General features: G+C 38.3%; 1 protein-coding gene across 2 annotated transcripts; it reads right to left on the bottom strand.

The window, feature by feature from the left end:
- Window positions 1–7,565: 7,565 nt before the first annotated feature.
- LOC128530739 (rhamnose-binding lectin-like) lies at window positions 7,566–21,828 on the bottom strand. Of its 2 annotated transcripts, XM_053504822.1 has the most exons (13): window positions 21,760–21,828; window positions 17,033–17,130; window positions 16,866–16,901; window positions 16,721–16,765; window positions 16,445–16,574; window positions 10,285–10,394; window positions 10,099–10,143; window positions 9,889–10,024; window positions 9,684–9,796; window positions 8,673–8,717; window positions 8,320–8,455; window positions 8,117–8,224; window positions 7,566–7,816 (listed from the first exon to the last, which is right to left on the bottom strand). In XM_053504822.1, exons 2-12 carry the CDS (start codon window positions 17,064–17,066, stop codon window positions 8,119–8,121), a joined length of 936 nt encoding a protein of 311 aa, XP_053360797.1. In that variant the 5' UTR covers window positions 17,067–17,130; window positions 21,760–21,828; the 3' UTR covers window positions 7,566–7,816; window positions 8,117–8,118. The 2 variants fall into 2 exon arrangements, with proteins under 2 accessions (XP_053360797.1, XP_053360796.1); XM_053504821.1 differs by having other exon boundaries at window positions 16,866–17,130; window positions 21,760–21,804.
- Between the last annotated feature and the right edge of the window lie 1,268 nt (window positions 21,829–23,096).

Genomic DNA, 23,096 nt, shown 5'->3' with positions numbered 1-23,096 from the left:
GCCATGGATGTCCCCCCCCCCCTACATAATCGCTATCAAATATTGTATTAGAATATAAATTCATAGGTTAATGGTTTACAAATTACATGAGACAATAAAATAAAATAAGCAATATGAAAATAAATATTGTGGCGTGGGCGGGGCGGCGGCTGACGACCAGCATGCCTTGTGGGAATGTCGGTGTGTTCACCGTGATGGGGAAAGGTGTTTGGGTTAGTGGCTTCGGCCCTGTTGTGTGTGAGGGGGTGTGTGAGGGGGTGTGTGACGTGTGAAATGTGCTCCAGTTCAAGCTAGTGCTGAATTGGATATAGGCTCCTGAGTGAAGTTGCTGCTCATGCCTTATATGCTGTGTGCTTAATAAAGTACTCCCAGCCATTGCATTGGGTAGCAAATAAGCTCACTCGTCTCTCCAAGTTCCTGCTTAGCGGTAAAAACGCTACATTGGTGTCAGAAGTGGGATGGAGAATAACGGGTTCGAGCGCACAAAGGAAGACCTTCTAAAAATCCAAGCTGGCCGCCGAGTAGGGGAGCGACTACTCGCGCTGAAAAAGCGCTTTCCTGGCGGAGCTAGCGCGAGCACACCACGTCCACCAACGCGGAGCGGGAAGCAGAAAATCCCGGCGCTGGATCTCGGGGCAGAGGCTGGCGCTGCGCAAGCGCCGGAGCAAGATACAGCTCCGTGCGCCGTTAGCCGGCAAAGCGACATGCTGCTGCGCGAGGCCGAGCGCGCTGAGCCCATATCGGCGGCACATCGCGGCGAAAGAACCGAGCGACCGCCCGCAGCTCAGTGGCGCTCGGTAGGTGAACCTAGCCGGGGACAGGGCTACCCGTCTCGGCTAGACAACGAACAGCTCTCCGACGTTTCGCGGCGAGGCGACGGCGCGGGTGATCGTAAGGAGGCGCTGCGCGAGGTTGAGCGCGCTGAGCCCATAATGGCGGCACATCACGGCGAAAGAGCCGAGCGACCGCCCGCAGCTCAGTGGCGCTCGGTAGGTGAACCTAGCCGGGGACAGGGCTACCCGTCGCGGCTAGGTCTCGACACCGCTTCCGAGATTCCGCGACGACGCCGAGGCCAGGGACCGCCGGACTACCACTGCAACGTTCTCAGGCCTGAGGGACAGCCGGACTACCGCTTCAACGTTCTCAGGCCTGAGGGACAGCGTACACTAGCAGCCGCTAACCTAGCGCCGGGTGGACGGTTGGGGAGCCCCGCGGGGCTTTACATCGACTGTGTGCCGGACGGCGTCTTACTGCGGGCGCTCGTGGACACCGGCTCCACTGCTTCCCACGGGTTGTGGAACTGTGAACCGCTCATCGCCAGGCAAAAGGGCCCCACCCAGCGCTCGCGGGCACCGCTGCAAGACTTTTGGGTGGGGGCACCTATGGGGCGAATGGGCGTGAACACTCACAGCCAGCTCGGCTCTCCGATGTCATCTACCGGGTGCGGTTGGCAGGGCGGGCACGAGTTTTGCCCCACCGGGACCGTCTTGCGCCTCACCAGCCGCACGCCGGGGAACCATCGAACTCTGGAGGCCGGATCGCCTCAGGACTGCATTCGCGTTCACCCCTCACCTGCCAAAGGACGCCGGCGTTCCGACCGCCTCCACGCCTCCGAAACGGAGTTCGTCATGGTGACCAGGGACGGTCACAGCTCGGGTGGGGGCAGTGTGGCGTGGGCGGGGCGGCGGCTGACGACCAGCATGCCTTGCGGGAATGTCGGTGTGTTCACCGTGATGGGGAAAGGTGTTTGGGTTAGTGGCTTCGGCCCTGTTGTGTGTGAGGGGGTGTGTGACGTGTGAAATGTGCTCCAGTTCAAGCTAGTGCTGAATTGGATATAGGCTCCTGAGTGAAGTTGCTGCTCATGCCTTATATGCTGTGTGCTTAATAAAGTACTCCCAGCCATTGCATTGGGTAGCAAATAAGCTCACTCGTCTCTCCAAGTTCCTGCTTAGCGGTAAAAACGCTACAATATGTTGTATATGAAAAAATAGATTTTTTTTCATATACTGTACAACATGTACAGTGGTGTGAAAAACTATTTGCCCCCTTCCTGATTTCTTATTCTTTTGCATTTTTGTCACACTTAAATGTTTCTGCTCATCAAAAACCGTTAACTATTAGTCAAAGATAACATAATTGAACACAAAATGCAGTTTTTAAATGAAGATTATGTTATTAAGGGAGAAAAAAAACTCCAAATCTACATGGCCCTGTGTGAAATAGTATCTGCCCCCCTTGTTAAAAAATAACTTAACTGTGGTTTATCACAGTTAAAAGTTCAATTTCTGTAGTCACCCCCAGGCCTGATTACTGCCACACCTGTTTAAATCAAAAAATCACTTAAATAGGAGCTACCTGACACAGAGAAGTAGACCAAAAGCACCTCAAAAGCTAGACATTATGCCAAGATCCAAAGAAATTCAGAAAAAAATGAGAACAAAAGTAATTTAGATCTATCAGGCTGGTAAAGGTTATAAAGCCATTTCCAAAGCCTTGGGACTCCAGCGAACCACAGTGAGAGCCATCATCCACAAATGGCAAAAACATGGAACAGTGGTGAACCTTCCCAGGAGTGGCCAGCCGACCAAAATTACCCCAAGAGCGCAGAGACAACTCATCCGAGAGGCAACAAAAGACCCCAGGACAACAACTAAAGAACTGCAGGCCTCACTTGCCTCAATTAAGGTCAGTGTTCACGACTCCACCAAAAGAAAGAGACTGGGCAAAAACGGCCTGCATGGCAGATTTCCAAGGCGCAAACCACTTAAGCAAAAAGAACATTAAGGCTCGTCTCAATTTTGCTAAAAAACATCTCAATGATTGCCAAGACTTTTGGGAAAATACCTTGTGGACCGACGAGACAAAAGTTTAACTTTTTGGAAGGTGCGTGTCCCGTTACATCTGGCGTAAAAGTAACACAGCATTTCAGAAAAAGAACACCATACCAACAGTAAAATATGGGGGTGGTAGTGTGATGGTCTGGGGTTGTTTTGCTGCTTCAGGACCTGGAAGGCTTGCTGTGACAGATGGAACCATGAATTCTACTGTCTACCAAAAAATCCTGAAGGAGAATGTCCGGCCATCTGTTCGTCAACTCAAGCTGAAGCGATCTTGGGTGCTGCAGCAGGACAATGACCCAAAACACACCAGCAAATCCACCTCTGAATGGCTGAAGAAAAACAAAATGAAGACTTTGGAGTGGCCCAGTCAAAGTCCTGACCTGAATCCTATTGAGATGTTGTGGCATGACCTTAAAAAGGCGGTTCATGCTAGAAAACTCTCAAATAAAGCTGAATTACAACAATTCTGCAAAGATGAGTGGGCCAAAATTCCTCCAGAGCTCTGTAAAAGACTCGTTGCAAGTTATCGCAAACACTTGATTGCAGTTATTGCTGCTAAGGGTGGCCCAATCAGTTATTAGGTTCCGGGGGCAATTACTTTTTCACACAGGGCCATGTAAGTTTGGATTTTTTTTCTCCCTAAATAATAAAAACCATCATTTAAAAACTGCATTTTGTGTTTACTTGTGTTATCTTTGACTAATAGTTAAATGTGTTTGATGATCAGAAACATTTTGTGTGACAAACATGCAAAAGAATAAGAAATCAGGAAGGGGGCAAATAGTTTTTCACACCACTGTATACTTTTGGGGTGTTTATTTTATAATAAAAATAGTTTACTCTAATTTTTCATCATAAACAATATTTATTTTTATTGTATATAAATGCTTATTTTTATATTCATGACAAAGCCCTTAAAAATAAATGTGCCACTAAATAAACATTATACGAGAATTTGTATTCATGGTCTTGACGGCTGTCACATAACTAGGGTTTATTATAATATTAATATCATATTTGATAATAATAAACCTATGAATTTATGTTCTACTATAATATTTGATAGCGATTATGTATGGGGGGGCAATCCATGGCAGGGGGGCATTTTAGCGCATAACACCGGAAACTAACAATGAAATTAATTGTTATACCTATTGGATAATTTTTCTGTAATACAAAAAGTTTTATTGTTGTACAGTGAGAGAAAAAAAAACGTTAGATTGATGTGCGCATGCCCAATAGAGCTCAAGCTGTATTCCTTCTAGCCTCAACTGTATTAAACCCATAATCAAAATCAAATTACAATTATTTAAAGAATATAGTACCACAAGCTGTTCATAAAATTTTTTAATGTAATTTTAATATTTTTGGAATACTATTAACTTTGTATTGGTTAAACAAGACCAAAAAAAGTTACAGAATTAGTCATTTAGAATGTTTTGAACTGACAGTAGTTTTCTGTAGTTTTAATAGAAGTGCAACTACTTTAAAAAGTATAAACATTCTTGTTTATACTGTTTTATATTGCTCTTTAAAATGAAAAGTATTCACTGTATCAGCAAAATCCAAAAAATCCTGACCACCTTCATTCCTAGAGTTACTAAGCACTTCTCTTTTTAATTTGTAGGGTCTATTTTTTCAAACAAAATCCAAAAATAGTTTATAAATTTCCTTTATAGTTTTATCGCTGACAAATAAAGAAAGAGCAGAATATACAAAACGAGAAAGCCCTTCAACCTTGGACAAAGGAACACAACCGTATAAAGAGAGATCCCTTTGAAGCCAGTTGTTAAAAATATATTTCGTTTTATCAGAAAAGTTTAAATTATGTCTACAAATTAAATTTCTTGTAATATGAATTCCTAATTATTTGAAACTATTCTTAACTGGAATACCTTCTAAAAGAGTACATCATCTATATCTTGGCCTGACATAATTTCACATTTCGACATGTTAAGTTTTAGACCTGAGGCACAAGAAAAATGTTCAACTAATTCCAGAGGTTTTAGTAGCTGTTTTATGTCTTTCAAGAACAGCGTAGTGTCATCCGCTAACTGTGCAATTTCGAACTCCTTATCAAATACACTAATTCCTTTCAAATTATTATCTTGGGTGATCTTAAACAGAGTAACTCTGTGGCTAAAATAAATAAAAATGGCGTGACTCCACGATGGATGTCAAATCTCTTAGAGGTGTCAAAGTTCATAATCACTGAGCTATTAATACCCTGGTAAAACATGGTAACAGTCTCAATAAAAGCTTGAGTATAAAATATAAATTTGTGTTCTATGGAGTCAAAAGCTTTATGAAAATCAAGAAAGAGTATGAGACTATCTGAACAGATTGAGTTGGAATAATCCAGCAAGTCTAACACTAATCTTATGTTGTTAGAAATGAGACGGCCTTTCATAAAACCAGACTGACATTCTGAAATAATGTTTCCTAAACTATAGCTTAATCTTTTAGCATACACAGAGGCTAATATTTTATAATCTAATGTTAACAAAGAAATAGGCCTCCAATTATCGATTATTAAAGGATCCTTATTTGGTTTAGGTATAAGAGAGATGACTCCCTGTTTCATAGTATCGGTCATTTCTCTCTGAGTGATGCATTCCTTGTATATACAAAATAAAGGTAATTTGATAAATTCCCAAAAATGAAGATTAAATTCAGCTGAAACGCGTCGATCCTAGGGGATTTACCATTTTTAATTTATGTAAAACGTGTTTAATTTCATCAATATTTAAAGGTGAATAACAAATTTGTCTGTACTCTAAACCAATATTCTTAATATGGTATTTAATTAAATCTATAAATTCTTCAGAAATATTATAGTTAAAATTAGAGGTATAAAGGCCACCATAGAATTTAGCAACAAAATCTAATATTACTCTTAGGTCTTCTGAAATGACTCCATCTATATTAAGTGCAGTAAGAGTCTTCCTTTGACCATTTCGTTTTTCCAGGGCAAAGAAATATCTAGAATTCCTTTCCCCTTCCTCCAGCCATTTAGCACGAGATCTTGTATATGCACCTTTGGCTAAGTCTAAGTAGGCTTCATTAAGCTCCAAATTTAGCCTATTTATTTCTAAAGTATCCTCATCTGTAATATCACTTTTAGCTAGTACAGCATTAAGGTTATTAACCAACTCCAAATCAGTTTGATGTTTACTCTTTTTAATTTCTTTACTTCTTTTAATTGCTATACAATATGTCTAGCTTTATATTTAAAGAACTCCCATGCTTTTTTATAATCTTCAATTGAGTCAGTGAATAATTCTTAAATAAGATTGATAATTTTTTATTTAATTTTTTTTGAATTTTTTATCTTTTAACAAAGTATTATTAAGTTTCCAGTAGCCCCTATGTCTTGGGTTATCATGGATGTCACTCAGCTTTAAACAGACTAATTTATGATCTGATGGGGGTAATAGCATGAGAAATATCTTTTACATAACTGACGATGACAGAAGAAATTAAAAATAAATCAATTCTTGATCTAAGAGAACAAGTATTATTTGACCAAGTAAAATCTTTAGTATAAGGATTATAGAATCGCCATGTATCAGTCAGAGAGAGAACCGCACAAATCGAAAAAACTAAGTCATTACTCATCCCACCGTGGAGTCTAGGGGGATGTCTATCCAAATAATTATCTGTACATTCATTGAAGTCCCCTACTAAAATAAAATAAGCATCAATATATATATATATATATATATATATATATATATATTTAATTCTGAAGTTTATCAACTAAGTGAGAAAACATTGTTCTATTGGATGTATTAGAATTATAACCATATAGGTATATTGATTATAGCTATAACCCATCTGCCTTCTTCAGAACTTATCACTATTACATATAATATCTAAAGTGATAAGATATTACTTTTACAGTTATTGTGTGTGCATTATCACCAATCTAAACAGTTGGTTATATCACCACTTCACCTATATTTCCCTGAAGAGCAAACACATAACCGCCTACATCGCCGCCATCTTGGCCCCCTCCCCTCAAAATGGTCCCTTGATAGAGCTGCTTCTCCCATGTTCGAAATGTTGAACGTTTTATGGCAACGTCTACATTTTGCTCCTCCCATGTCTTTCTCAAGCCATGCATTATACTTTTCAGATTGAAGCCAAACATTATTAAAGCGACATTTTCCCGGCATTGTTTATTTTTGCTCAGCTGCAACTGAGTTGCCCCAAGCAGAGAACATGTCACATGATGTGACTTATCGCCCAAACGAAAAAATTATTGAAAATCAACATTATCAATTAAACAAATTCAAGTACACGAATATTTTTGAAAAACAAATTTCCATGACTTTTGAACTGAGTTTATTCATTTTCCAAAACTTTTCCAGGCCTGGAAATTGCCATTTTAAAATTCCATGACTTTTTCCAGGTTTTTCATGATTGTACGAACCCTGTATCCCTATGTAGTATGAACCCTATCCATTAGAACACTATCCATTTGAAACCTCTGTAGAAAGCATGAAGTAGAAGTACAGTATAGTTAAGAATTTTTATACGATTATTTATAAAATAATTACACCAGTGTCTTAAGGATGTCTACAAGATTTTCTGTAAATCATCCTGTAAACACAACACTACACCACTAGGTCATCTTGCATTAATTAATTAATTAATTAATTTATTTATTAATTGAATTTTAACAAACTCTGGATTTAAAGAAACAACTCCTATCCCTGTTATGCTTGCACTTAGCTGATGCTTTATTGCACAATGATTAATGCAGTTGATTAGTTTAGGATGTAATTATATGTAAAATCAAACAAGTAGGTTTCAGAAATAAATTAAAAAAACATTTGATTATATAACTTGCAAAGGTTAAATACATCAGCACCAAGACTCCTGAAATGCATCATCCGCATGTGATTGCTTTTCAGACTGAAAAGAGGTGATTGGGGATAAAGCTGGACTCCCTCGAGATATTCTCTGAATAGCTGTAAAAAGAAGAGGGGAAAATAATAGTTGTATTACTGCGTATAAAATACATTTCATACACTGCTTGTACTATACTGACCTGTGTGGTTTAAATGTACTTGAGACTATTTTATTGCATTAAATTAACTTTATTCACATTTTGTGCACTTTTGTAAATGATTATATTAGTCAGGTTTAATTATGATTTAATTTAATAACTGAATCTTTTAAACCCTTCTCTAAACCTTAATCTATATGTAAATCCTCCTTGCCTATATATTTTAACTAGTTATGTTTAAATGTGTAGAATGTGAACTTACAATTAGACGCATGAGTACACAACTTTAAGGAACTTAGAGGTGTAAGGGCAGGGGTCAGAGAAAACATTATTTGTAGCAGGGACCACACAGCTGCTCTTTCCTTCACATCTGCAGCAGGAAAGAGTTGTATGTTTTACCTTATTGCCATAAATATCAGTAATAGTAATGATGAATCATCACACGTTAATGAATGCTTCCATTACCTAGCTTTAACTATTTTTAGTGTGTCAGACATGTAGCAATTTGCTTTGGAGACATGACCAGCAGGTTGTTCTGTAGTACAGGTGGTGGAATCAGTTCGGCCATAGTTAGCGCTGATGATCTTTATATTTTGAACACCTACGATTGAAAAATGCAATTAAATAATTTAACAAGGTGAAAATAGACTATTAAAAATAAGCAGTGGCAAAGAAAAGCACAGATCTCCTAGAACATACATTTATAGTCTGGTCTAATTTATATAATCGTTTATAGTCATTTAAATAACTAGAATTTAAGGCAATCTTTACCACACAATATACTACATAAATAAATAATTTAAAAAAAGAGCACAAACCACATGACAGCTCAGCATTATTATCTTCACAGGTCACAATTTCCCCTGCAATAAACAGATACATTGTTTTTTCTTTCTTTTCTTTTTTTTATACTTAAACTACATAAAACAATGTCTATGATTGTTATATTTGTATCTTTGTGTGCGTTTCAATTACTCCTTTTAACTTATGTTAAAAACTAACAAAAACAAAAAAGAGAAGCAAAGAAAAACACCTTATGACCACATAACACAAACTATACATAAAATAGTATTAAAAACTATAAACTATACATGCAAATATAATCTGGCATATTAGTAACATTTACACTAAAACGTGTATGCATGGTTAAAAAAATCCTTAACTCACATTTTAGTATACATTTACACTACTCTCACTTACTAAATAATCTTGTATAATTGTTATAATCACACTGATCAGTCATAACATTAAAATGTTTGGACATTAAACCCAATATTGCATAGATATACAGCTCTGACCACTTAAGGCATGACTTCACAAGACCTCTGAAGTTGTGCTGTGTTGTCTGGACCAGGACATCAGCAGGTCTTTTATAAGCCTTAAGTAGAAAGGTGGGTTCTTTTAAGTTTCTATCGCCATATTGATGTTTTTTGGGTACATTTGTGCCACATTGGCCTTTCTGTTGACATACAGACAGGCCTTTGCTACCCACATGCATGAATGAGCCTAGTGTGCCCATGATTCTGTCATCGGTTTACTAATAAATAATTTATAATCTGAAATGAATGTTATTTAGTTAATCAGGCAGTGGTTTTAGCAATATGGCTGATCTGTATACTATGCAATAATTTTACTTTCCTAAAAATTGGGTTGTCTGCCTCCAAAAGTGTCATGTTGTAAGTTGTTTAACACAACTAGACATAAATATCAGGAAATTAAAAATTAAATTGTGATCTTAAATTTATCTCAAATTCATCCTTTACACATTACTGTGTGGCAAAAAAAAAGCAGCTAAAATGAATTTTGTACAGGAACAACAGATTACTTACTAGTAGGTGGAATGCACGTGTAGGACACAGTGAGGTATTTAAGAGTCCCATAGCAAGGATCAGTAAAGAGGGTGAATAAAGCTTGTACAATACATCTCCTCTGTCCATTGCACCTATCAGTGAAAGGAAAATGTTAACATGGCTCGTCTATGAGCAGTAAAAACCAAGTGCGTTTTCATTCAAGTAAAAGTAAATGATAATTTACCGTGCAGCTACATTAGTGAATGTGTGTGGAGCATAACAGTTGGTGTCCTGGGTCAGACTACTGGGCACTCCATGTGAACAGGTTCTAGTATTAGCACGTCCATAGTTTGCATTTATGATCTGAATAGTACCTTCTCCTGCACAGAGACACAGATAAACCCACTGTATTTAAACACTCAGGAGCCAGTCCATAACGAAGAATAGTTCTTACCACAGTCCAGTGTGCTGGAGCAGAACTCACAGGTCACAGAAAGCCCTAGAAGAGAAAAAACAAATGCATGAAGGCGTTCATTAAAATCCTACAGCAATGAATCACAATAAATTGTTCTGAAATTGTTTTGAATACAAATGATAGACATAAAGAAGAAAAAAAGAAAGTGTAGTGAATTTTGCTTACTGCCATCGATGCAGTCATAAGTGGTGTTGTAGTACTTGTAAGTTCCATAGCATGGGTCTGAGTTGCCAAGTAAATCTGTCTTTAACTCACACTCTCTCAGCCCATTGCATCTGTTAGGGAAAACAGTATCATGGTATTGGGTCAGGTTGATTCTGAATTTCAAAAAAATTGCAAACATCTGAAATCGTCCCTCTATACAAACATATAACATTTAGTTCCAAGTATTCTGCACAGCACTAAAGGATTTAGGATTTAGGAAAGAACAATTTAGTCACGTCAGACTAGAGCTAAAATACTTCACATTAAAATATGGAGACCTTTCAATTAGGTGCTTTCTGACTGAACAGAAGTGTTGCAGGTTAGTAATCAGGAGATCCTGGACGGAGAAAAGAGTGTTCCCTTTCAAAGGCTACTCTCAATGCTGCGTGAAAACGCTATGGGAACATCCTGGCATGTTGCCGGTTGTGAAGCATGTGTGTATCAAACACACCAAATTTTGGCTTATATAACCTCGGTCGGGTGACGTCATCTGATGAGACGCACCTGCAGGTTATAAATAGGAGTGAGCTGGAAACATTCCTCAGATTCTTGTCTTTACTGACATTATGCGCGTGTGCGTGTCAGCATAAAATACATTTAAAATACATTTAAAAGCAGATAAAAGCATAAAACTCACCAGAAATAACAGCGGAGTTTATAGCTAGATGTCCCCCTCCTTGTGAAAATTTCCTTTCGGAGGGCGATTTACATATTCTCTGTTTTGAATGTTTGGGTGAGAGCCACGCTCTCGAGGGACTTAGAGGAGAGTGTGAGCACTGTGATGATCTTCCGATGAAGGTGCTTCGCACGCGCCTTGCGTTCTTTAAGGAACCACGAGCCTGCGTTGCACTCTTGGGGATCACAAGTTGATCTGGCCGAGGCACGAGAGACGGAGCCCCTCCTCTCTCTCGCCCTCTCCCCTGATCACGCAGTCTCTCCTTCCACTTCACGAGCGCACTTCGGCGCTTCTCGTGGGTGGACGGAAGAGATTCGTTCTCCTGCTTCTGTAGAAATGGAAGTAGCTACCTCAGAACGCTCCTCTTAAGATGATAGAGAGTATGAGGAGTTGCTTGAAGTTATAACACATGCAGTCGGACGACTGCACATTGATTGGCCACAGAAGCAAGCTCACCCAAAACAATCAAAATTAGACGACAGATTTCTGTCGGGTGGCCAGGAGAGGGCGCCACAATGCCGCTCTCTACCCTTTTTTGATGACCTCCATAACGAATTATCTCGTTCTTGGAATAAACCTCTCTCAGCCTGTATTTTTGTACCATCGACTTCGTTCTATTTGAACATCGTTGATGCAAAAGCACGAGGTTATGTGGTGATGCCCCAGACAGAAGAGACGCTTGCAGGCTATCTTTCTCCTGGAACATCATCCTCATTAAAGAAGCCAACCTTTCCCTTCAAGCCGTGTAGAACTTCTTCTACCCTGGTAGGGAAGGCGTTCCAAGCAGCAGGTCAGGCCGGCACACCATGGCGGTTTTGCAGGCGTACCAGGCTGATCTGCTGAATGATTTGAGCACGAGCGGCACTGTAAATCAAGAAGCATTCACAGAATTATGCCGAGCTAATGATTTGTCCCTATGCGCGACTAAACAAACAGCTCGCGCTATCAGCCGTTCTATGGCCTCCTTGGTGTCCGCTGAGAGACACCTATGTCTAAATCTGACAGGCATCAAGGATAAGGATCGAACGTTCCTCCTTGATGCCTCTGTCTCACCCTCCCGCCTATTTGGCGATGCTGTTAATTCCGTCACCACCAGGTTTCGAGAGACTAGGCTGTATGAACAGGCTTTTGGGAAATTTCTCCCACGCCGTGCTCAAGAGTCGAGGCCGTCGGCCACCCAGCCTCGACCAGATCTGATTCTGAGAAACGCAGAATGAGAGCATTAGTAGCTGGGCAGCCCCCCGTAAGGACTGGGGTACGGCTCGCCGCCCTTCACAGGCCGCCTCTAAAAGATCAGATCGCCGCGCCGCCTTCTTTTCAAAGAAGAAGTCCTGAAGGCTTACGCACCCAGGACCGTGGGGTTGACCCAGGGAGGGGCATGTAACGTTCTTTTCCATAAAAGCATGCCCTCCTGGGCCCCTCCCCAAGGGGATCGGTGTTTAGTTTCTGCCGCCTTTGGTGTTTCGGACAACACCGGTCTCCAATGACGAGTTAGTCCTTCAGTCATATCCTGCTATATTCCAGGATGCCGAACCACTAACACTTCGCCCTCCCCAATCTCCCCGCGCAGCCAAGTACTGAAACTCGTACCCCTTTCGGAGAAGCGTCCAATTTTTTTGATTTTGCGGGGTGTACCGCTATCTAAAATAAATAAATAAATACAGCTTCAAAAGCGATTGATTTGTGACAATCGATTGAAGGACGCTTACTTTCATATAGAAATATTGCCACAACACAGAAGGTTCCTGAGGTTCGCTTTTGGGGGTCAGGCTTACCAGTATTCTTCCATTTGGTCTAGCTCTCTCACGACTGGCTGGCCCAGTCTCAGTAGCTAGCGCATCAGCATGTCGTCCTAACTCATCTTTGTTTCTAGGATTGAAACACTTAAGTCAAATCCATCCTCAAAACCCTTAAGGAAATCAAGCTAGACCAGGAAGTGACCATCACTTTCAGAGATCTTATTGAACAATTGAGTCAAGCTGATCTTCCAGCCAGCACAATTAAGACTATTCTTAGTGCTAGGGCTCCCTCCCCTAGAAGAGTTTATGCCCTCAAAAGGAATGTATTGAAAGTTGGTGCATGACGAAGCAGATAGACCCAGTCCACTGCCGAATTGTTTTAGTGCTGGAGCTTCTGCAGGAAAAGTTGTCCTTGGGCTTGTACCCTAGTACCCTCAAGACATACGTAACTGCTATTTCAGCCTGCCACGTCCTGATTGATGGGGTTACCATGGGAAAACACCCTTTTAGCTACCCATTCCATTCATGGAGCTAAACGGTTGAGGCCACACACTAGAGCCATGGTCCCTTTTGTGGGTTATATCTATCGTGCTCAAAGGTCCAATTAAGACCCCTTTTGAACCACTAGAGTCAGTGAAACCAGGTTACCGGAAGTGACGGTGAAAAAAAAAAACCCGACAAGATGATGTGAGAAAAATACTTGAAAAAATAAATAAATTCTTCGAAAGGAATTAAATTATAAATGAACAGTAATTAAATGTATAATAACTGTCTATATTCTTAAGTCGCAAATTAATGTGATTAATAATTATTAAACTTAAACTTGAGGCGGATTGATAGGAGTGCGGAAATGCAGCGAGCTCTGTTTTTTTCGCGCAAGGTGTGCGCGTGCAAAAAAAAAAAAAAAAATCTCTCTCGCGCACACACACTACTAATGAGCGAGGTCTTTTCGTGTTGCATACGTGAGTGGAAAAACACACTTTATTACTTAATTTATGCTTTATATATTTTATGCTAATTACGAGTGACTTTGATATTGAGAGTTATTGAGTGTATTTTTGGTTAAAAAAGGTGAGAGAAAAGCGTTGCTAGAGAAGCAAAGCATCCAAACCTCTCTGAAGTGTTTTAAAAGTTTATCGACTGCCTTGGTAAGTTAAACTGCCTTCTTAATATTTACAACTCAAATTGTAAAAGTGTGTAAGAAGACAGGAGGATTTAGACACGGGAAAAGAAACAGTGTACTGTTGTATTGATAAAGTGGCAGCTAACTAAAAATTATATGAAGGAAAGTAGTCAAATGATTACAGACATTGTGTATGTAGAGTAAATACTCTTTATTTGAGAAATGCATGTACATATCTAAGTACTGTTTAAAATGCATGATGTACAATGAAGATATTTATGATATTTTCGTGACCTTGTCTGTTCAAGGTCAGGTTTTTTTCCCTTGTTTGGAAATTTCAATTTGAGCTTGATTGGCGGTTTCCTTGTGACAGGACGTTCTGCTGCCTGTGTTCTGGATCTGTCCCGGCCTTCCAGCGGTTCTGAGGAGGGTTTGGACTAGCAAGCCTCCCTTGAGTCTTTCTTGGATAATTCTTTTTTTTTCACCTGAAAGAAAAACAAGTAATTCTGAACTCTGCAAACGGTAGGGAATCGAACAACTCTTTATGTCCTCAAATTTTTCTGCTGGAGAGACAATTTTTGTTCTTTTCTTCATCGACAGGTCAGAGACATTAAAATCTCACATCCATATTTGAGGTAAAGACTGTTCTCAAGAGAGATTCATATCATTTAATTAGGAAGTGTCTTTTTGTTGTTAAACCTAATGTGTGTTTAAATGCTAGTGGTTTCAAAGAAAAGTAAGGGTGAACCAAGGATAATAAGAATGTTTGTTTATTGATATGATTTGATTTAAATGTTGGAAAAACAGTATATTAACTCACCTTGTTGAGAAACCAGTCTGAAGAAGAGTTTGTGAAACCTGCTAAAAAAACAAACATGTTACAGCAAAATTGAGAATTGGCATATATAAATGTAAATTTATTTTATTTGATTGTTTTGTTACCCTAAATCAAGGAACCTTAACTCACCTGAGTTGTTGCAAATACATGTTGTGTGGTCAGATGAACGACTCTTGATTTCACTGTTGTTATTGCATCCTTCTCTGCAGCAAATCTATTCTTCTGAGACGCTGGTCCACAAATCGCCATTATATTTATATTATACTAAATTATTAGCTGAGGCCAACCGCTACATCAGCGCCTCAGGCTTCTGACTCTTAAGATGGTTTTTCTAATGGCCAATACCTCGCTGAGAGGATTGGAGATCTGTCAGTCTCCCCATCCTGCCTAGACTTTGCCCCTGGGCTAGTCAGGGCCATTTTGCATCCTCACTGAACTATCTTCCGAAAGTTCATTCTCAACATGCACCATATTGTTTTGAAGCATTCTGTCCTCTGCCTTTTACAGTTTCGGCACAGGAGAGACTTTACTTACTGAATCCAGTACGTGATCTTCAGATTTACGTCTACCGCATCAGCCAGTGGCGTAAGTCAGAGCAGCTTTTACTTGTTTTGGGGCCGCAACCGGGGGGCGGCCGCCACTACACTGGGTGAGAGATGCTATTGCTCTCTCCTGTGAGCCGCGTAGGCTCACTTCGCCTCTAGGAATCAGGGCTCATTCAACTAGGGGGATCGCCCCATCTATTGCATTAGCAAAAGGTATTCCTCTGCGGCAAGTGTGTGGCGTGGAGGGTTGGTCCTCTCCGCACACATTTGTTACATTTATAGTCTGGATGTTCATGCTATTCCGGGCTTATGGGTCCCCGAGTTAGCTGCCCAAGCATAGTTCTGAGACCTTCTCGGCCTTGTGCGCACATGCTACACAACCTTGGGGTCCAGACACTTGCAGTGCGGCGGCGTTGGTACTCTTGTTCCCATAGCGTTTTCATGCAGCATTAAGTGTAGCCTTTGAAAGGGAATGTCTCTGGTTACTTTGCTGTAACCCTGTTCCCTGAAAAGGCGGGAACGAGATGCTGCGTCCCAATGCCGCACTGCCTACGTGACCAGACGTCCGTTCAGACAAATCAATCTGAGGAATGTTTCCGGCCCACTCCTATTTATAACCTGCAGGTGCGTCTCATCAGATGATGTCACCCGACCGAAGTTATATAAGCCACAATTTGGCGTGTTTGATACACACATGCTTTCCAACCGGCAACATGACAGGATGTTCCCATAGCGTTTTCACGCAGCATCTCGTCACGCCTTTTCAGGGAACAGGGTTACAGCAAAGTAACCCCGAGACGTTATTGATCCATGCCCTCCATGTTTGTACAGTAGGCTGCATGGAAGTCTGGGAAATTGAGATTCCTGTTGATGGAAACAGTGAACGTGTAACACCGCCAAATGACTTTGATCGTTGATCTTAATAAAGGATTATTCATACAAACAGAAAATTATTGATTAATCCATCATGAAAAATTATCATTATGTGCAGCCCTACTGTTTATTAATCACTGCTGATATGTTGTTAGTAAAGAAATAAACCACAGGGTAATAACAGAAACTCTGGTTTGCATCAAGCCACATCATAATAAGCTGATTATTTTTAATTCAGCATGTGCAGTTGCATTTTATTCCATACTTAACTCACTTTATTTAAACCGCTGGCAGTGGGAGTAAATTAAATGTGTATAGTATATGTACCTATCTGCCACTGTGGAAATCCTCATGGCACAGTTGGTATTGGCGACCTGAGAGGCTGGACGATTAACATTACAGGTGTGGCTATCCGTACGGCCATATACAGATGACTTCACCAGTATCAGACCAGTGTCTAAAGACATACATTATAAATATATTTATTTACTTCAAAAATAATTGTTTTTTTATAGACATTCTAGTTTATCTTAGTATTTATTGTATCTATCAGAGGATTATTATATGCATTTAAAAAGTATACAGTATGATATTAAAACTTACCACATTGGAGGCGTTGGATATCTCCATAGCAGCCAATTGAATTCTCTAATAAAAATGTATTACTTACACAAATATTTAAGCATTTAAGTCTGAAACATTCACTCTGATTCTCTGTGAACATTTTATCATTAGGTTAAAATATTACCTCCAGAAACAAGCAGAACAGGTGCTGCAATAAGTACTTTAAAGCAAAATGCAGACATTTTACTATTAAATAAAACATACATTTAGTTAATTCTTTACTCTTTTTTCTGTTGCAAAAGGTATCATTTAATATTATAATTCACATGTAAAAACATGGTGGAAACTTACAGGTGAGCAGACTGTAGAATTTGACAAAGAGCATTATGATGCTGCTGCATACACTATGTTGAGGCTGAAGATGACTGGACAGCACCACTGGAACTGACCTATTTATAAAAAGCACCAGGAAATAAGTCATAAGCTTAATCAATTCACAAAATACCTTGGTAAAATAATTAATATTTGGATGGTTGTTCATTTGGAGTACAATAATCAATCCATAAACCCTAAGCACCCTAAGCTTTTATTTTTTAATTATTCCAAAGTAGAACTGTTTTAATTAGCTGTGGAATTAAAAATATATTGTGTGTTTACTGGTGCTGCCTTGTGTTCCAACTGCATGTTAGTTTGTCTCCATTTATGCTCCCATTAATGTTCCCCCATTTATTTGTTCCAGTTCATACTGCTCTGCTGTAAAGGTTAGGTGTGAAAATAGAAAACGTGTTGCTTTAGTGTGTCAGGTTAAAGTAGGCCTTTTTGCTGGTGCAAAACTGTGGGTATGTAATGAGATATTGTGCTGAGAAAGTACAGATATTTTCTGTATGATTTAGTGGAGTAAAAGTATGCTTTAATAAAATTACTTAGGGTAAAATAAGTGAAATATGTACTTAAATACAGTAAAGAAGCAAATTTAATTCTTTACTAGAAGTGTAAGGAATTTAATTACCTTACACTTCTGCTTACAGTACATGCCTTTCCAATGTTGAAGAGCATAGTACATGTATAAGTTTAAATTTACATTTTAATATTTGGACCTGCCTAATTAAAAGTGACTTCAGTTTATTGGCCATGGCATCAGTGGAGATTATAAACTAAGAGATCTGTGGTTATTTTGCTGAACATCTAGCCATGAGATTGAATCTATAATTTTTGAGTCTTAAGACCATCTGTTCAGAGATTTCAGTCATGAATATTTCCTAAGGTCCTGACATTGTCTTATCCCTAGATTAGTATCTGCTGCTGACAAACACGACTTGTAAAATACAAACTTGTGTATTTATACATTGAATATGTTTTTTTCTATTCGTAAACTGATACAATTGCCTCAAATGTTTACAAATTTACATTTCTTTCAGTGCGGTTTTCAATTTTTCTGTCTTTCCACTCAATCCTACCTTTATATTTTTAGGTCATGAACAGTCATATAAGCATTTCACTGTATATCATACAATGTATGTTAATGTATGTGACAAATACAATTTGAATTTAAATTTGAATTATTAATACTGTCTATATTGGAGAAATACATATGGTTCAATGTGCACTGGTGGAGAGTGCACTTATCGTCTATTTCTTTTCTGTTTTTGTACTTCACTTGTAAAAAATTACTGAGATTGATGTTTAGAGGTCCAGATGGATCGATCTCGAATGCCAGATACAGATGTATATGTGCTTTGTGGTTTTATTCTGCATTCAAATTCCTCTGCTCCAACTGAAGCGTTGTCAATTAATTAAAACCCTTAAAACTTAAGCGGTGCAGATCTGTGTTGGAAACACAGCATAGGTCAATGATGATTTGAAAAGCTTGCTTATATGGAAGCCTTCGCGGTGCGTGTTAATGGGAAGGCTTAAGACCTATGAAGTGTGCAAAGTGTGCATTTGGGTTTTCGGATATGTCAGGTAGAACAAAAGTTATCATTATTTTAATAAAGGGTAAATTTTACCACTTCCAGAATATTGAATGTTGTTACAATGTTGTATATTTGTGCTTTTCTTTTTCCAAACATGAAATACTGTAGGTCATGAGGTCTATGTACTGTATGTTACAGAAAAATCAGCACATTGCACATTCATCATTCAGCAAGCAATTATCATACAAACAACATTGTACATGGAAAATTCATGCCATTATGAATGTCCCAAGGACCAATCTATTTTTACATATTTAAAAGGTAAATGGATTAGGTAATATAATTCCACATCCCTTACTTTTGCTCATGTGTTTGTAGACAGACAGGCTTGCCTTCATGGCACTTACCCAAGGGGGAACATTCGCTTCTGAAAAATGAGTGCAATGTTATAGTGCCTATGCATCACTTAGCTAACTGGAATCATTTTAGTTTACCTTACCATAAGAAATGTAGGAGTTGACATGGGGAGATATGTATTTTTTTGGTGACAGGGTTGATAAAATTCTAAGTAAGGTTAGCATATAAATTAAAGTTGGCCATCTTTGCATTTTAGTTACGCTAAAGCTAACTAGCTAGCCAGCTTGTATTAACCTAAGTAAATACACATGGTTCTAACCAAAAGCCAAGCTCTGTTTTGGGTTCTGCCCATTTGTCCATTTATGAATTACTTAGGATTTAGGCTACTGCCAAGATGGCGACAACAAGGCTCCCACAGTTAAGCTACAAATCAACTCTTTAGAAAACCTATTGTATGGGTCCCGTCAATGTATACAGTCTATGTCTTCATCCCTACAGTTGTTGAGAAGCCTGGTGGTTTTGTGTTGTATCATTTTAGCTTACTATTGTGAGGTCTCAAGGGTTAAGGTTAAGGATGTAACTTAATGAGCAGGCTCCTGGTGTTGTTAATACCTGCTTCTTGGGTATCTTGCAGATGACTCTGAATGTCAGTAAAGACATGGCAAGCATGGAGTTTCTTGTTAACAAGTAGAGTATTTTAGTGTTTCAGAATCAGGGTGTGCCATACTTACTTGATATGGTTTATAGTTGAATTATAAAAAAGCTTATTTGCAAGGCGGTCACTAGTAAAATTACACATCCTTCATCTGTCCAAAGACTTGGAGAACAGGAGTCTAATTGTGAATTCCACTGAGAGTAGTAAGTTATAAAAAGTTTCTTGTAGCAATTAAAAGGTTTAGTTGAAAAAGAGTCTTATTACTATAGGAATTACTGTGAGTTTATTGTGCTACAGAGGCTGTGTTCCAGGTGCAAAGGTTGCACTGTCGTCAGATTGTAATGTTAAATATTATTCAAATCAGATGCTATAGTTTTAATATTGCTTAGTTTATTGTAATGATTAAAACAAATCTTAATGATTTGAGAAAAATCCATAGCATATAATTCAAGATTATTTCAACAAATGTCATAAATCCTGAAAAAGATCTCCTAAGATTTACAGTATGCCAAACAAGTGTGTGTGTGTCTACAGATCAGTTTGTTTACTAACAGGCCTAAAGTCATCCTAACTATATAAAGTATTATTTTGTATCAAATGATCACACCACCGTCTTAAGGGGTAATTTTCTAAATATATTCATTTAATTAAAATATAGTTAATTTTATTATAGCACTGTCGCCTTGCACCTCCAGAGTCCGTGTTTAATTCCCGGCCAGGCTTGATTCCCGTCTCTGTGTGCATGGAGTTTGCATGTTCTCCCTGTGCTTGGTGAGTTTCCTCCCACAGTCCAAATACATGTAGGTTAGGTTAATTGGCGTTCCCAAATTGCCCGTAGGGTGTGAATGGGCGTGTGAGTGTGTGTATGTGTGTGTGCCCTGCGATGAATTGCCACCTTCTCCAGGGTGTATCCAGCCTCCTGGGATAGGCTCCAGGCCCCCCGCGAGCCTCAATACAGGATAAAGTGGTATAGAAGATGAGCGAGTGAGTGGGTGAGTGAGTAATTTAATTATTGCTCATGATGAAAGACAGAACCGGAAGACCACCCTGCTAACATGTAGGGCATGTCCATGATATTAGTATGTCAAATGTAACATCGATGGGCACTCAAGGAATACTGTATCTATGCCTGTGGAAACCAAAGTCAAGCTTTGCTGTATGCAGCTTAGCAGAAAAAGAGTTCAAGGTTCTAGGTCTGGCCTTCAAGTTCCCCAGTCCATCTCAATCTGATCAAGCATCCAGGGGACGCGGACAAAGGAGCCTGATCCATGATTACTTCGGACTTTTATATACAGCATTACATATTTGTATAATATAACTTGATTTTTATCCCATCCAATTTTTTTCAATTTCTCATGTGTGATTCACTTTCCGATTACCAAACAGGGAGTGTATTTAGCTGACAGTGAAAGAAGAACTTAGTGTAAACTAAGTGTAAACATAAATCTTTTTATATCCTGTTATACGATAAAATGACAAGTAGATTAAAAATCTTGCTGTGAACAGAGAGATTTATTACAATTTCCTAATACTTAGCCACCAATCATGTGGAAACCAATACCATATAATTTTGTAACACCAAACAAAATTTGGTAAAATTACAATTAAAGAAAAACTTTTATTTTTTTGTTGCTAGCAGACATAGGTGGGTTTCAACCTGAAATATTAATATCACTAATTACATTAAAGCTGATCAGCTTATTTTTAGCTTTAATTTAATAAATATTTCTACAATCTATTTTCCAATCAATGATGGGAACTTCAGATAATTAAACATACAATGTTTTAATAAATGAAATGATTAAATGTTTATTTAATATTATATAATAAATCTGGAATAATAATAATAATAATAATAATAATACTAAAAATAAAAACATTGTACAATTGTGAGTAGTTGGGATTTTAGAAAAGTCTTTATGCTTATTTGGAGTTTTTTCCTCAAATAATGTGGGATCTTAAAATATAAAATGTGCTTTAAAAAATATTCAAAAGGAGTTAACTTTTTCTTGCTAATCATTTTTATTCAAATACAGTACAAAGGTTGTTAACCTAATATATTAAACATATAAAATTCTACACATTTAGAATGGAACAATTACTTTCATGCATTAACCATAAAAATAAATGATAATAAATAATAAAGTACTTACTTATAAACTCTTAACACTGATAGAACAAGGTTCCCGTTGCTGGACTATAAATGGCAGTTTCCCCTAAACTAAACTACCACAGTCATATCCCCATAATATCACATAAAAAACAAATTGTCATTCCTTATCTTCACATCATGTTCACCACAATTGCACATTGTCATCATCGTCTATGCTGCTTTATCCTGTGTACAGGGTCACGGGGGAGTCAGGATCTGAGAAGACTTAGGGCATGAGGCGGGTTACACTCTGGACAGAGTGCCAATCCATCAGAGGGCACACACATATACACACTCAAATGCTCATTCACACTTTGGGCAATTCGTTTATTATTTATCTATTTACCTTGCCCTTTGAATTGTATACAGTATATACTTATCTGTTATAGGCAAATAATTGACATGGTGTTAAACAATTAAATTTTTAATTATATTTAAAAAATGTGTTTTAGAATCAAATTTGTTGTTTATAAATGACATCACAAACAATGTCCTTATGTTTCTCATTGGCTAGTATGTGCACTTACACATATACTTAATAACAGCCATTAAAATGTCAGAATTAAATGCTTATAAATGCAGCTTGTAATTATTATTTTAAATCTGATATCATGTACTTATTTGCTTTTTATATTATAATATACTATTGCATTAGTATTATGCAATGCTTATCTGTGCTAAAATATTACTTAAGATCAACTTTTATGTATTGGTTTCACATTTGTGCTAAAATGTCAAAAATTATGTCATTTAACTGTTAGAATATTTACAGTATGTCTTTTATAAATAAGATTAAGTTACAATAAAATAATTTTGGTTTAGGATAAGTAAAGTGTAATTATTAACTGTAATTATTGCAAGCTGTGAGCAGGTAGTTTAACTTACTGTAGACACACACAGAGAATGAGGAAGATAAAGGTTATAATTGAAAACAGCAAGACAACAGTAAAATTTCGTAACAGAAGGTCACTGAGCCAGACTCAATGATTGGTTGCTCAATGGAGGCAGTTAGACCGCAAGTGGGTTGCTTAGCTAAATGCTGATATATTGTACAGTAGATTAATATATATATATATATATATATACTGTACACACTACCGTTTAAAAGTTTGGGATCACTTTCTAACACCATGGTCGTTCTTGATATGTATTTCTGTATTTACTTCTTTGAGATGTACAGTATCTGCTACTCATGATCTGTAACGCCTTCACAACAACTCTAATCCAAGGTGTTGTTAATTGGTGATTTTTAAGAAACCAAAATAAATAATAATAAAAAAAATAAATACAGTAAATTAAATTGTCCTGGTCCGGTTTCTTCTGTGGTGCCTTGTATTA

This window comes from Clarias gariepinus, chromosome 9, assembly GCF_024256425.1.
Source record: "Clarias gariepinus isolate MV-2021 ecotype Netherlands chromosome 9, CGAR_prim_01v2, whole genome shotgun sequence".
NCBI lineage: Eukaryota > Metazoa > Chordata > Actinopteri > Siluriformes > Clariidae > Clarias > Clarias gariepinus.
This window is presented reverse-complemented; position numbering and strand designations above follow the sequence as displayed.